Genomic DNA, 15,871 nt, shown 5'->3' on the forward strand with positions numbered 1-15,871 from the left:
CGGGAGCAAGTTGGCATACCTGCCTAACATCCAAGCTCCCCTAACAAAGGAAGGTTCCTTCTTTATATAGGCTTATACTGTAGATGTTACAGGTGGAAGAATCTTAGGTTCATAGCTTAACATATCAAAAGGGTCTCAGTTCACAGTCTTATGACTAGGAACTACATATGAAAAGGGTCTCAGTTTACAGTCTTAGGAATTACATATGAAAAGGGTTTCAGTTTACAGTCTCAGGAATTACATATGAAAAGGGCTTCAGTTTACAGTCTTATGGATGAAAAGGGGAAGTTTACAGTCTTAGGAATGAAAAGGGGAAGTTTACAGTCTTAGGAACGAAAAGGGGAAGTTGATCTCAGATGCCTGGGTCTCCCTCTTCAGTGGAAGACAGTGGTAATTCCTCAAGGACCTAGAAACAGAAATTCCATTTGATCCAGCAATCCTATTACTGGGTATATATCCAAAGGATTATAAATTGTTCTACTATAAGGACACATGCACACGAATGTTCATTGCAGCACTGTTTACAATAGCAAAGACCTAGAACCAATCCAAATGCCCATCAATGATAGACTGGACAGGGAAAATGTGACACATATATACCATGGAATACTACGCAGCCCTCAAAAACGATGAGTTCGTGTCCTTTGTAGGGACATGAATGAACCTGGAAACCATCATTCTCAGCATACTGACACAAGAAAAAAATCAAACACCACACATTCTCACTCATTGGTGGGTGTTGAACAATGAGAACACATGGGCACAGGGAGGGAAGCATCACACACTGGGGTCTGTCAGGGGGTAAATAGGGGAGGGACAGCAGGGGGTGGGGAGTTGGGGAGAGATAGCATGGGGAGAAATGCCAGATATAGGTGATGGGGAGGAAGGCAGCAAATCACACTGCCATATGTGTACCTATGTAACAATCTTGCATGTTCTTCACGTGTACCCCAAAACCTAAAATGCAATAAAAATAAATAAATAAATCAAGCGGCAACAGGACGCCTAAGGTAAAGACTCTCAAGGCCTCTCCCAATAGTTTCAAGGCCTCCCTGATAATCCCTCTTTGTTCCCCCACCTCTCAATTAACAAGTGTATACACCTAATAAAGGCATGTGAAGCCCACAGCTCAGTGCCAATGTGGTCCCCATGCTTGCACTGGTCCCCTGGACCCATGCTGTAAAATTCTACTCTTTCTCTTTATTTCCTTTTCTCAATCCTCATCACGCCAGGACCCAGGGCACAAACGAACAGGGTTGGGGCTGGTACACAATACATGCAGTTTTTACAGTTTTAATAACAACCATCTTACATAAATTTATGAAGATTCCAGTATTTGAAGTTATGGACTAAATAATCAAAAGAGCTTATAGCTTAAGATACTATGAGGACAAAAGTCCTGAACTGGAAATCTGGAGATCTGGGTTTCAGTCTTAGCTTAGATACCAATTAAACAGAGTAACCTTGATTAAGATACTTAACCTCCCTGGAGACTCAGTTTCCTTATATGCAAAATGAAAGCAATGCCAATCCTATATTACAGTGCTCTTTTGGAGAACTGTAAGGTATATGTGCAAGAGCTTCTGCTTTAAAAAATTATTTAGCATATTATATAACTCATTTCTTTCTATTTCCCATACTCTGAGAATTATTAAGAAAGCAGATTGTATGCTCAAATAAGAACATACAATTTGCTTGTTCAACATTTAACAAGGCTATTATTTAAAACTGCAACCTTGCCACACCATTTTTCTTACGACGATTTATTTTTTCGATGTGTTTATTGCCTTTTTACGTTTTATATATATATAATTAACTTATTTATTATGTGTATTACTAATCGTCTGTCTTTCCCCAAAACAATGTAAGCTTCAGTAGGGCAGAGGCTTTCATCAGTTATATTCAATGATATATTCCATGTAAGTTTGGCGTACAGTGGATTTTGAATTTATCTTTTGAATGAATGAATCTGTGGTCCAAATGCCTTTATAGTATGTGAACAAATCAAGAGTCTCTTATGGAAAACTGAAACCACATGGTTGATAGGTTCGGAATAAGGTAAGAAGGTATTACATAAAGGTTGTACTATTAAGTTGTAATTTTCAGATCTCCTTTTAGGTTGTACTCTGATAATTCCTCAAAGTGATCACTCTCTATGATGAGAAGGCAAGGTAAAAATGCTTATGCCACAAAGACTTGGAACTAACCCAAATGCCCATTGATGATAGACTGGACAGGGAAAATGTGGCACATATATGCCATGGAATATTATGCAGCCATCAAAAATGATGAGTTCATGTCCTTTGTAGGGACATGGATGAACCTGGAAACCATCATTGTCAGCAAACTGACACAAGAACAGAAAATCAAACACTGCATGTTCTCACTCATAGGTAGGTGTTGAACAATGAGAACACATGGACACAGGGAGGGGGCATCACTGGGGTCTGTTGGGGGGAAATAGGGGACGGACAGCAGGGGATGGGAGTTGTGGGGAGAGAGCATGGGGAGAAATGCCAGATATAGGTGAAGGGGAGGAAGGCAGCAAATCACACTGCCATGTGTGTACCTATGCAACAATCTTGCATGTTCTTCACATGTACCTCAAAACCTAAAATGCAATTTTTAAAAAATAAATAAATAAAAACAGATCTCAAAGAAGGAAAAATAACGTTTATGCCAGAAATTTAATCAAAGATTAATATCTCACTTTTAGTAATGCCATACATATAATTTTTATCCTCATGAATTGCTTGTGAGATATAATCTCCCTACATTCTCAACAAAAACAAAATTATCACTCTTTGAACTTCTCACAGACATCTTTTTAATCCTTTAATCAATCATTTAATAGTCATCTCAGGTGATTCTATAAAATCTCTGCAATTATGTTAACTAATTATTAATATTGGTTACAACATTAAAAATTAAAGATCAGACAAATGTGCTGCAACACCCATAAAGAGTGCTGAGGTTTCTTTTCTTTTCTTTTTCTTTTTTTTTGCTGGGAGATACAACTGAAAGAGAGAGGGGCCTGATTGCTTTTAAACATTTTATCTCAAACACAGACAGGTCTTCTTCATATGCTTCTAATTTTCCATTCAGTCTTGTAATTGTGACTGATTCACTTCATGTCTTCATTCTACATATGTTAATATGCTTCCTGTTAAAATTTCATTCAATATCCATTCTCACTATGTTTTAGGTACTTTATTTGAGCTCACCAAAACAGTTGATTGAGCACATCCTCTAGCATTCTGCCAGGGACCATTTCACCAATGTGTTAAAGTAAGTCTAAATTATATTTGTCATCTCAAGACACTAAAATTTTCTAACACCATCCTGACATCTAATGAACATGATTTTGATTATATGTTAAAATAACAGTGGATACAAGCCATATTGACCTCAGATCAGCTCCTAAACATTATTAATTACTAGACCTGTTAGTATCCCCAGGTTCCAATCTGGGCTCTATTGCTTACTGGGTGTATAAACGGAAAAGTTGCTTAACTTTTCTGTGCCTCCAAATCTCCATATAAAACAGTAATAATATCATCTAACTGAGAGAATATAGAAATGGTGACTGGAACATACTAATAGCCTGAAAAACACTAGCAACTTTAATTTTGAGCTAACAAGAAGATTTCAGGGAGACTAAATTTAAACTTCTACTTGTACACACATCTGTACCTGTGTGCAAAGATGCACACCCAAGTGTAAAGACCTAAGTATTATATATGCTGCCTACAAGAAACTCACTTCACCTATAAACACGCATAGACAATGTGAATGAAGGAAAAAAGACATTCCACACAAATGGAAAACAAAAGTGAACTGGAGTAGCTGTACTTAGATCAGATAAAACAGACTTTAAGTCAAAAACTATTTAAAAAAAAGAGACAAAGAAGGTAACTACACAACGATAAAGGAATCAACTCAGCAAGAGAGCATACAATTATAAATATGTGTGCAACCAACACTGGAGCACCCAGATGAGTATAAAGCAAATATTATTGGCTCTAAAGGGAGAGAAGAGATCACAATATAATATTAGATGGGTACTTCAACACTCCATCCATTGGACAGATCATCTGGACAGAAAATTAACAAAGAAACATTAACTTTTTAAATTTTATTTTATTTCTGAGACAGAGTCTTGCTCTGTTGCCCAGGCTGGAGTACAGTGGCACAATCTTGGCTCACTGCAACCTCCGCCTCCTAGATTCAATCAATTCTCCCGCCTCAGTCTCCCGAGGAACTGGGACTACAGGTGTATATCCTCACACCCAGCTAATTTTTGTATTTTTAGTAGAAATGGGGTTTCACCATGTTGGTCAGGCTGGTCTCACACTCCTGACCTCAAGTGATCCACCCACCTCAGCCTCCCAAAGTGCTGAGACTACAGGCAAAAAGAACTAACAGACATTTACAGAACATTTTTCCAACAATGGCAGATTACATATTCTTCTCATCAGCACACAGAACAGGATAGACTGACTACATGGCAGGCTGCAAAACAAGCCTCAGTAAATTTTTAAAAATCAAAATTATATCAAAAAATCTTCTCTGACTACAATAGAAAAGAACTATAAATCAATTAATGTGACAAATTTTGGAAAATGTTCAAATATATGGAAATTAAACAACATGCTCCTGAACAACCAATGAGTCAAGGAATAAATTTTAAAAATTGTAATTTTTTCTTTAAATACATGAAAATAGAAAAACAACATACCAAAACCTATGAGATACGGAAAAACAGTACTAAGAGACGGGTTTATTGCAATGATCGCCTACAACAAAAAGTACAATTTCAAATCACCTAATAACACGTCTCAAGGAACTAGAGAAGAAAAGACCAAACACAAAATAAGAAAAGAAATAATATAGATCAGGGCAAAAATAAACAAAAGGGATTTTAAAAATACAAAAAAAAAAAAATCAATGAAGCAAAAAGCTAGCTTTTTAAAAAAATAAACAATATCAACAAAAGTTTAGCCAAACTAAGAAAAAAAGAGAAAAGACCCAAATAAATATAATCAGAAACAAAAAAGGAGATACTACAAATGGATACCACTGAAATGCAAAGAATCACTAGAGACTATTATAAACAACTATACACAAATACACTGAAAAACCTAGAAGAAATGGATAAATTCTTGAACACATACAAGCTACCATGACTGAACCAGGAAGAAAGAGAAACCTGAACAGCCTGAGACTAACAAGCTTGAAGCGTAATAAAGTCCCTCAACAAAGAAAAGCCTAGAATGGGGTGGCCTCACTGCTGAATTCTACCAAACTTTTAAAGAACTAACACCAGTTCTTCTCAAACTATCCCAAAAAGTTGAAAAAGGAGGAATTCTTCCCAATTCATTCTATGAAGCCAGCATTACTGAAAACAAGTATACAACAACAAAAAAAGAAACTACAGGCAATATCCCTGATGAACGAACACAGATGCAAAAATCCTCAGCAAAATACTAGTAGACTAAATCCAACAAAACAAAAAGATAATACACCATGATTGAAAAGTATTTATTGCAAACCAATAAACATGATTTATCACATCAACAAAATGAAGGACAAAATCCATGACTGTCTCAGTAGACACAGAAAGAGCATTTGATAAAATTCAACATCGCTTCACGATAAATTAGGTAGGTATAGAAGGAACAGCTAAACACAAAAAGGCGATCTATGAAAACCCACAGCCAATATCACACTGAACAGGAAAAAGTTGAAATCTTTCCCTGCAAGAACTAGAACAAGACAAGGATACCCACTCTCACCACTCTTGTTCAACATACCACTGGAAGTTCTAGCCAGAGCAATTAAGCAAGAGAAAGAAATAAAAGGCATCCCAATTGAAAACGAGGAAGGCAAACTGTCCTTGTCTGCAAACAACATGATCTTATACATAGAAAAACTGAAAGACTCCACAAAAACACTCTTAGAACTGATAGACTAATTCAGTAAAGTTGCAGGATACAAAATCAACAGACAAAAATCAGTGGTGTTTCTATATACTAATAATGAACTAGTTGAAGAAAAATCAGGAATTTAATCCCATTTACAATAACTACAGAAAAACTAAATGCCTAGGAGTAAATTTAACCAAGAAGTGAGAAATTTCGACAATGAAAACTACAAAATATTGATGAGAGAAAATGAAGAGAACACAAAAAGATGAAAATGCTTCCATGCTCATGAATTGGAAGAATAAATACTGTATTGTTAAAATGACCATATCACATAAAGTGGACTACGATTCAATGTAATCTCTATCAAAATACCAATGACGCTCTTCACAGAAATAGAAAAGCAATCCTGAAATATCTGCAAACTATTCATCCAATAAGGAACTGACATCCAAAATATACAAGGAACTCAAACTTATGTTAATATCAAAAAAACCCAAATAATTCAATTAAAAATAAGGAAAGGATCTGAACAGATATTTCTCAGAAGACATACAAATGGCCCACAAGTATATGAAAAAATGCTCACTATCACTAATCACCAAAGAAATGCAAACCAAAACCACAATGAGATACCATCTTAGTGGCTATTATCAAAAAGACAAAAAATAACAAATGCTAGTTAAGATGTAGACAAAAGGAATTCTTATACACTGCTGGTGGGAATGTAAATTGGTACTGCCACTATGGTGAACAGTATAGAGGCTCCTCAAAACACTAAAAATAGAACTACCATATGATCCAGCAATTCCACTACTGGGCATATATTCAAAGGAAAGGAAACCAGTAGGCCAAAGAGGTTATCTATGCCCCATATTTATTGCAGCACTATTCGTAATAGCCAAGATATAGCATCAACCTGAGTATCTATCAATAGATGAATGGATAAAGCAAATGTGTGTGTATGTATGCACATGCACATGCACATGCATGGTATATAAAATGAAATGGTATCCATCCATAAAAAAGAATAAAATCGTATCATAAACAGCTACATAGATGAGCCTGGAGGACATTACATTAAAAGAAATAAGTCAGGCACAGAATTTTAAATTTTTAAATTTCCATATCACTCAGATATGGAAATATTTAAAACCTTGATCTCATGGAAATAGCATCGAATAGTGGTTAGTAAAGGCTGGGAAAAATAGGAAGGTGACAGGGGTATTACAGAGAGACATTAGTTAACAGATATAAAACTTAGAGATAGCAGGAATAAGTTCTAGCCTTCTATAGCATTTTAGAGTAACTATAGTAAACAATAATTTATTATATTTTCTCAAATAGCTAGAACTCTCTTCTAACATTTTCAAATATTATCAACACAAAGTAATGTTACAGGTTTGAGGTAATAGATATGCTAATTACTCTGATTTGATCACTTCACATTGAATATATGTCTCAAAATATCACACTATACCCCATAAATAGGTACAATTACTGTGTCAATTAAAATATATATATTAATATTACAAAAAGAGAGGCATTGTTTAAAGAGAATACAACATTGGTCAGAATGTAAAGTACCTATTTCTGGAGATTTGTGAAGTATCATTAACAGATTTTAGAGTGTACAGACACATTACCCTCAAGAATATCAATTTTCACTAGAATATGATTTGCTGTAGTAATGCAAGTTAAATATTATGTTAACTACAAATAGAGGTAGAAAGAGACTGTTATCTCTGAAATTACTATGGTTAGGATAAAATACACTTAATTCATCAAAGCAGTAACATAGTATTTCACATTAGATGAAACTGAATGGGTTTCCTATGGTTAAGCACTGTATCTGATAAATCGCTGAAATGAAAAATATAAAATAATAACCTGAAAAAAAGTGTGTGTGTGTATTTTTCCTCCTCCAAATTCAACAGCTGCCTAGATGTTAAAGAAAGCAATGTGCTGCAGTGGTTAAGCACTGGTTAGGGAATTCAAAGACCTAAGCTAAAACACAGGTCCTATCTTACAACTGACCATGAAATTGGGGTAAGTCATTTAGCTCTTTACACTTGACTATTCTCATGTAGAAAATGAGAATTGACCCAAATAATCTCTAATGTGCCTGCCACCTCCAAAATTCTTACTTCTTTCAGACCTTAGTCAAAAACTTTGGATGGCAAAATTTTTTTACAGTTAAGTCTTGACAATATAGTCATTATAAAGTTATTCATTCTATAAACAGTAAATGGAGCATTTATTATGTACCAGATAGCATTATATAGTGAACACAATCACTAAAAAGCATGCTGCTTTCTCTTAAGGATACAGAGTTTGGCCAGACACAGTGGCTCACACTTGTAATCCCAGCACTTTGGGAGGCCAAGGCAGGTGGATCATGAGGTCAGGAGTTCAAGACCAGCTGGCCAACACAGTGAAACCCCATCTCTACTAAAAATACAAAAATTAGCTAGGTGTGGTGGCAGGCACCTGTAATCCCAACTACTTGGGAGGCTGAGGCAGGAGAATCGCTTCAACCTGGTACGTGGAGGTTGCAGTGAGCCAAGATAGCTCCACTACACTCTAGCCTAGACGACAGAGCCAGACTCCATCTCAAAAAAAAAAAAGAATCAGAGAACGATCCAAGATGGCCGATCGCTAACATCCCGGGATTGCAGCTCTCAGGGAAGGCGCGGAGAACTAGAGGACGCCACACTTTCAGACAAAGTCTGGTCACTCCCGGAGCAGAAGATCCCCCAGTGGTGGAAACACACGAGTTGCCAGCGCGACTCTCGTGGTCGGCGCAGCGGTTCCGCCAGCACCTCGACACGGCAGCGCTCGGCGCAGAGTAAACCGGACCGGTTCCCTTTCTGACCGAGGTTTGGAGCCCCGGAAGGCAGAGTCGCCTACTACGGAAACAAGAAGGAAGCCCGACAGGAGAATCCTGGGCAGAAAAGCACCATCAGTTTTAACGCCGCTGCTCTGGCCCTGGGAACTAACAACCTGGACGTCCACTCAAGAGACCTAATCTGAAAGTTGGTAATTTCAATGACGACAGGAGGATAAATTTACAATGACGGGAAGAAACCAGCGTAAAAAAGCTGAGAGTACTCAAAATCAGAACGCCTCTCCCTCTAAAGATGATCACAGTTCCACATCGACAATAGAACAAGGCTTGATGGAGAAAGAGCGCCTCCTGATGACAGAATCACTCTTCAAGGAATGGATAATAACAAACTTCGGTGAGTTAAAAGAACATGTTGTAGCCCAACGTAAAGAAACTAGGAACTTTGAAAAAAGGTTTGATGAAATCCTATTGAGAATAGACAACTTAGAGAGGAGTATGAGTGAATTAATGGAACTGAAGAATACAATACAGGAACTCCGAGAAGTATGCACAGGTTTAAACAATCAAATTGTTCAAGCAGAAGAAGGGATATCAGAGGTCAAAGTCCAACTTAATGAAATAAAACGTGAAGAAAAGGTTAGAGAAAAAAGGATAAAAAGGAATGAGCAAAGTCTCCAAGAAATGTGGGACTATGTGAAAAGACCAAATTTACGTTTGATAGGTGTACCTGAATGCGCCGGAGAGAATGAATCCAAGCTGGAAAATACCCTTCAGGATATTATTCAGGAAAATTTTCCTAAACTAGCAAAGCAGGTCAACATTCAACCCCAGGTAATACAGAGAACACCACAAAGATATTCCTCAAGAAGAGCAACCCCAAGGCACATAATCATTAGATTCACCAGGGTTGAAACGAAGGAGAGGATACTAAGGGCAGCCAGAGAGAAAGGTCAGATTACCCACAAAGGCAAGCCTATCAGACTTACAGCAGATCTCTCGGCAGAAACTCTACAAGCCAGAAGAGAGTGGGGGCCAATATTCAACATCCTCAAAGAACGGAACCTTCAGCCCAGAATTTCATATCCAGCCAAACTAAGCTTCACAACTGAAGGAAAAATAAAATCTTTTATGAACAAGCAAGAACTCGGAGATTTTATTACCACCAGGCCTGCTTTACAAGAGCTTCTGAAAGAAGCATTACACACAGAAAGAAACAACCAGTATTAGCCTTTCTAAAAATACACCAAAAAGTAAAGAGCACCAACAGAAAGAAGAATTTACACCAACAAATGGATAAAACAGTGAGTCAACAACAAATGGCAGTAACCCCAAATTTAAATTGACTGAATTCCCAATCAAAAGACACAGCCAAAACCCAACGGCATGTTACATCCAGACCTGTTTCACATGCAAGGATACACAAAGACTCAAAACAAAGGGATGGACAAAGATTTACCAACCAAATGGAGAGCAAAAATAAATAATAAATAAATAAAAAGCAGGAGTTGCAATTCTTGTATCGGATAAAATAGATTTTAAAGCAACAAAGATATAGTGGTAAAAGGATCAATGCAACAATAAGAGCTAACGATCCTAACACCCAGATAGGAGACTTAGATTCAATGAGACAGAAAATTAATAAGGATATCAAGGACTCGAACTCAGATCCAGAACAAGTAAACTTAATAAATATTTATAGAGCTCTCCACTTCAAATACACAAAATATACATTCTTGTCAATACCACATCACACCTACCCATTAGTTTAAATGAAACATTGATTGGCCATTATTAATACCCAATTTTTTTCAAAATAAAGCAATATTTCCATTTACTCTCCCTCTTTCTCTTCCTCTTTCTTCCTCTCCTTTACTTATTTTTTTTTTCTTTCCTTCTCTCAAAAAAAAAAGAAATCAACTTGTAAACCTCTAGATCCAGGTCGGCAATGTCTCTTTCATTGCTTGATTTCCTTTCTTCCCTTCCCTCCCTCCCTCCCTCCCTCCCTCCCTGCTTCCTCCCTTCCTTCCTTCCTTCATCCCTTCCTTCCTCCCTACCGTCCTTATTCCCTTCCTTCCTGCCTTCCTTCCCCCCCCCAAAAAAAAAATCCAAAGTTCAATAAAGAGGAACATGCAAACACATTACACTACAATGCAACATTCATTAATTTATCACATTCATTGGGTAACATGTGCCAGTCACTGCCCTGAGGTCTCCAAATACAGTGATGGGCAAAAATAGTTACAGTACTGCCTTCAAATAGGTTACTATCTAATTAGATATACATTTAGCAGATAAGGGAAAACTATAAATCCTATAGAGGAAAGACACACAATATAATAAGAGAATAACAGAGGAATCTGACCTGGTCAGGAAATTTTTCCTAAAGAAGTGACTGTTGGGTTAAAATCCAAAAGATGAAGAAAAGAGAAAATACAGTTCCAGACAGAGGGGAGACAGCTCTAATGTGAGAAGCTTAAAGGTTTTGAGAAGCTGAAAGAAAGCATAACTAGAAGTTTGAAAGAGAAAGAGAGAAAAAATTGGAAGTGTACTCAGGGGCCAAAAAATACGCAGGGTTTTGTTTGCAGGTCACAGTAAAGGGTTTAGAGCAACATTAAGGTGCCTGAATTACGTGATCAGAATTGCATTTTTTAAAGTTACTTTGGCTTCAATTTGGAGAACGGATTGAAAGGAAAAAAGAATGACTCAAGGCAAACCATTTAGGGAACTGTTGCTCCCAACTCTAAGTGAGAGATGATGGAATAATAATACAAAGTATACACAAGTTATAGCAAACAAGACTGTATCAAGTGTACAAATTACAAAAGTAAAGGCAAAGGTAAGAGATAGGGAAAGGTTCAACAGAAGTTATGCCTTTACTGTATCCTAGCAAATGAACAGCGGAAACAGGATATATAAAATATCGTGAGGTGAAAAGAGCAACATCTAACTACAAAAAACAGCAATGGTATCCAAGATGAAGTATTCAAAATTAGAATAAAGGAGGGAAATAGACCTTCTATTTACTCATATTTATGTTTTCTAAAAAATATGCTATGTGAGCACCGAATATGTAAGTTAACGGTAATTCATAAATATATACGAAGTTCATGATCAGTATCTTTTTTTAACTGATAGGGTGTGCATTCAAAAAGTTTGGAGTCCACTGGCCTAAGCTCAAGGTGCCCAGGTGGTGGGGAGAAGAGGTTCCAATATGGAACACTGGAAAGGAACCAGATCATAATGTTTAGACTTCATTCTGTATGCAATGGAAAAATATTTAAAAGATTTCATCAGAACAATAACCTGATCAAGCTTACATTTCGGGGAGACGATCTAGCATCAAAGTGAGAGAGGCCTATGGAAAACAAGATAAAGTAATTGCAAGAGTCTAGACAAGAAGTGATCACAGTCTGAATTAAGTCACTGGAACTGACGAGGTGAGGGCAATTTTAAGAATTCAGGTGGTAGAATTTAATGATAATTATAATAGGCGATAAAGAGATTAAGACTCTCAGGTTTCCAGCTTAGGGGCGGTATGTCTGGGTTGAGAAATGGAGGAGAAAAGGGGTGCTTGGTTTTTCAATGTCTTTATAAGAAAAAGTAGGATGAGCAGAAGATAGAACTTTGGACACAGATTTTCAAATGTCTCCTGCCTATCCCAGCTTCTTAGTCAGCTGGAAATGCAGATCTGAAAAAGATACCAGACATTTAGATTGCAGAACTGGACTGAGGAATCATTAGAGTACGGTGGACAGTTAAAAGTATTATAGAGCACCAGAAAGTCCTGTGTCCATGTTTAAAAATGGGAGGTTGGGAGAACCCAGGATAAAACTAAGCACCCCTTTTCTCCTCCATTTCTTAACCCAGACATGTTGCTCTCAAGCCAGAAACTTGAGAGTCTATTTAATAAACACTTCTCTGTATCCCATATTCTAATTATCACTAAATTCTATAATCTGAATTCTTAAACTTGCTCTCTCCTCTCCAGTTCCGTCTGATTCCTATCAAAACACGGCTGCAGCCGAGTATTGGAAAGTAGATGCCGCACTCTTAAAACTGACATTTCACCAGCCTCTTGCCCACACCTCACTTGCTAAGAACTGCACACATGCAGGAGCAAAGGATCAGGTCCTCCTCTGCTTCTGAGGGTTTGATTCTTTTAATTAATCGTTTTAAAACGCTGAAACAGACCGACACTGTCCTAACCTGCCCAGTGACACACCCTCCTCAAAGCCCAGCCTGAGTCTGGGGCTGACTGACTCCATGAGGCTTCCCTCAGCTGCTGTGTATCGGACATCTGCTGAAGAGCTCACAGCCACGACACAGCCGGCCTCTTGGGTCTCTGTAGTCAAATGAGCCTGACTCCTACCTCGATATGACTAGCGGCCACGCAGCCGAAGGAAAAGAGCAACACCGCTGTAAAGGCACTAGCAGCCCGGCTGAAGCAGTGGGAGACCGCCATGTTTGCCGGTTTCAAACTTCCCCACCTGAAGGGGCGGAGGGAGTGCCGTAAAGCAGCCCGGCGAGTTTTTGCGACTCCTTCCGCGCCTCTTTCAGGCGGCCTCTCAACCGGCCTCAGAAGTCCGCGCTTTCGTCGACCTGTAGGGTCCTGGGCAGCTGGGACGAAGCAGCCTCAGGATGTCGACCTTTTATCTTTAACCGCATTTTCAGTTTGGAAGGTGTAAAATAGGTATAACATTTAAGAAAAAAATTTGAAAGGTGAGCGGAGGGAAAACCCGTGACTCCTCAAACTTTAGAAAGTTGTTTCTCTTTTTTTTTTTTTTTTTTTAGTTTTTTTTTGCAGAGTGATGCTAATTCTTTGAAAATAGGAAGTTGGATGTGGTGGGAAAAACAAGCGTTTGGTACAAAAAGATTAATTGGATAAACTGTAAATGGAAAATATGGGTGCAGTTCAGAGGCTTGGGGTATATTATATAGTGAAATAACGAACATGGGGAAGCTAGTTAAGTTTTTGTTTCTTGAGTCTCTTCTGTAGTTATGGAACTAAAGCCTATCTGGAAGAGACACAGCTCGTGTATATATATGTTCCACCATTCTCTTTATTATGTGCATTCAGTTTTAAGTTCTGCATTTCATCTTTAAGCTTTGCATTTCATATAGTATGACATAAACGCTTCATAATCCTCACGATTTTAACATTTAATGGCGAGAAAAAATTCCATCCATTATTGATACCTCAGCCAAAGTAATTGTGCCTCTACTGTACAATGCAAAGGTTTTAACTATGAAAATAATACTATGAAGAGTCTCTTTTGTGTGTTTTGCTTTTTGCATCTGTTGAATTATTTTGTTTGGATAATTTTCCTGAAATAGGAATTTGGGGTCTAAATATTCAAAAATATTTTAATAACTATCAATGAAGACCAGAGTGGAGATGATGAAAAGTAAAGGGAACTGATAGGAATTTTAGAATTACAACCCAAAGAACATGGTGATGGATTGTATTTGGGAAGCAAGAGAAAGGACAATTTCAAGGATGACTTTTAAATATCTGGCTTATACAACTGAATGCATGGCACTGCCATTTTTTGAAACATAGGAACCACTGGAAGTGGAGCAGGTTTAGTATTTATATACAAGTGAAGTCTGGTTTAAATATTTATCCAGAGTAATTTGAAAGACAAACTTACGGGCCGGGCACGGTGGCTCACGCCTGTAATCCCAGCACTTTGGGAGGCCGAGGCAGGTGGATCACGAGGTCAAGAGATCGAGTCATCCTGGTCAATATGGTGAAACCCCGTCTCTACTAAAAATACAAAAAATTAGCTGAGCATGGTGGCGTGTGCTTGTAATCCCAGCTACTCAGAAGGCTGAGGCAGGAGAATTGCCTGAACACAGGAGGCAGAGGTTGTCGTGAGCCGAGACCACGCCATTGCACTCCAGCCTGGGTAACAAGAGCAAAACTCCTTCTCAAAAAAAAAGACAAGACAAACTTACATAAACCTATTATAAATACTTTTGTGACTACTAAATAAATGTCACAAAATAAAATGAGTGGAAAAGATACATTTAATCAGGATAAGAACATAGACCCTGAGAGAGATTTTACAATGTATTTTATGCTATATAGTTTAATTGCTACAGGCAAGTCTGTTTGCTACAAAAATCTGTGCCAAAACTATTCTATGGAAGCATTTTATATCTAACAGTCACAGTGTTTTGGGGGGCTGGGCACGGTGGCACATGCCTGTAATCCAAGCACTTTGGGAGGCCAAAGTGGGTGGATCACTTTAGGTCAGGAGTTTGAGACCAGCCTGGCCAACATGGTGAAACCCTGTCTCTACAAAAAATACAAAAATTAGCTAGGCCTGGTGGCAGGTTCCTGTAATCACAGCTACACCAGAGGCTGAGACACGAGAATCATTTGAAATTGGGAGGTGGAAGCCACAGTGAACCAAGTTTGTGCCATTGTATTCCAGCCAAGGTGATAGAGCGAAACTGGATCTCCAGGGAAAAAAAAAAGTTTTCAGGCCAAGGTAAAATTCAATAAAAGGAAATTAAATATAATAAAATACAAATAGAGAAAAGTAATTAAAGCAAAAGGGCTTTCATTCTAGTGTATTTATACCATTTTCTTGTATTTATATGTGTTTTCTGTCATGATCTTGATATTGCACCACCTTAAATTCCTTTTCAGTTTGGCCTGAAATACTTTTCTTCCCTCCTTCCAGTGAGCCATTTAACAATAGTTTGTTATTCTGCTGTAACCCATTTCCATCTCATGACCTTCTCATTAGCTTCAGACTAAGCCATAATAACATTGCTTCAATGCAAAAATAGAGCAACTGTCCTTCAAAGTCTCAGTTTTGGAAATCCTATGCTATTATAAAATGCCACAATGACCTGGACATAAAGTCCTGTCAAATGCTTTAGCAAGATAAAACTTGCTGTCTCATTAATAGTGTAGTCCTCCATTGTTAAACAAGAAGCCACCAGCTTCATTGGCACAAAGCTAATCAATAGTGAGTTTAGTTCCACATGAAGGCTGAGAATTTTCTACAAGTACAATTAATTTTATTCAATTGATTTTTCTTCAGTTGTACATTGGTTTTATTCATCAAGCATCTGTGACACTCTG

At 37.7% G+C, this 15,871-nt stretch overlaps 1 protein-coding gene and 1 long non-coding RNA gene across 3 annotated transcripts in view; one reads left to right on the top strand and one right to left on the bottom strand.

Moving 5' to 3' along the window:
* PIGK (phosphatidylinositol glycan anchor biosynthesis class K) overlaps nucleotides 1-13,257 on the bottom strand; it is a 127,026-nt gene extending 113,769 nt beyond the window's left edge. Inside the window, exon 1 of the mRNA XM_002750990.7 lies at nucleotides 13,142-13,257. Within this exon, the coding sequence (XP_002751036.1) occupies nucleotides 13,142-13,234 (93 nt within the window). The 5' untranslated portion in view covers nucleotides 13,235-13,257. The remainder of the gene's footprint in view (nucleotides 1-13,141) is intronic.
* A 70-nt stretch (nucleotides 13,258-13,327) lies between these two features.
* LOC118142994 (uncharacterized) overlaps nucleotides 13,328-15,871 on the top strand; it is a 44,698-nt gene continuing 42,154 nt past the window's right edge. For both annotated transcript variants that reach the window (XR_004726998.3, XR_004726999.3), the window contains exon 1: nucleotides 13,328-13,491. This is a non-coding gene — a long non-coding RNA (uncharacterized LOC118142994). The remainder of the gene's footprint in view (nucleotides 13,492-15,871) is intronic.

This window comes from Callithrix jacchus, chromosome 7, assembly GCF_049354715.1.
Source record: "Callithrix jacchus isolate 240 chromosome 7, calJac240_pri, whole genome shotgun sequence".
Classification (NCBI taxonomy): Eukaryota; Metazoa; Chordata; class Mammalia; order Primates; family Cebidae; genus Callithrix; species Callithrix jacchus.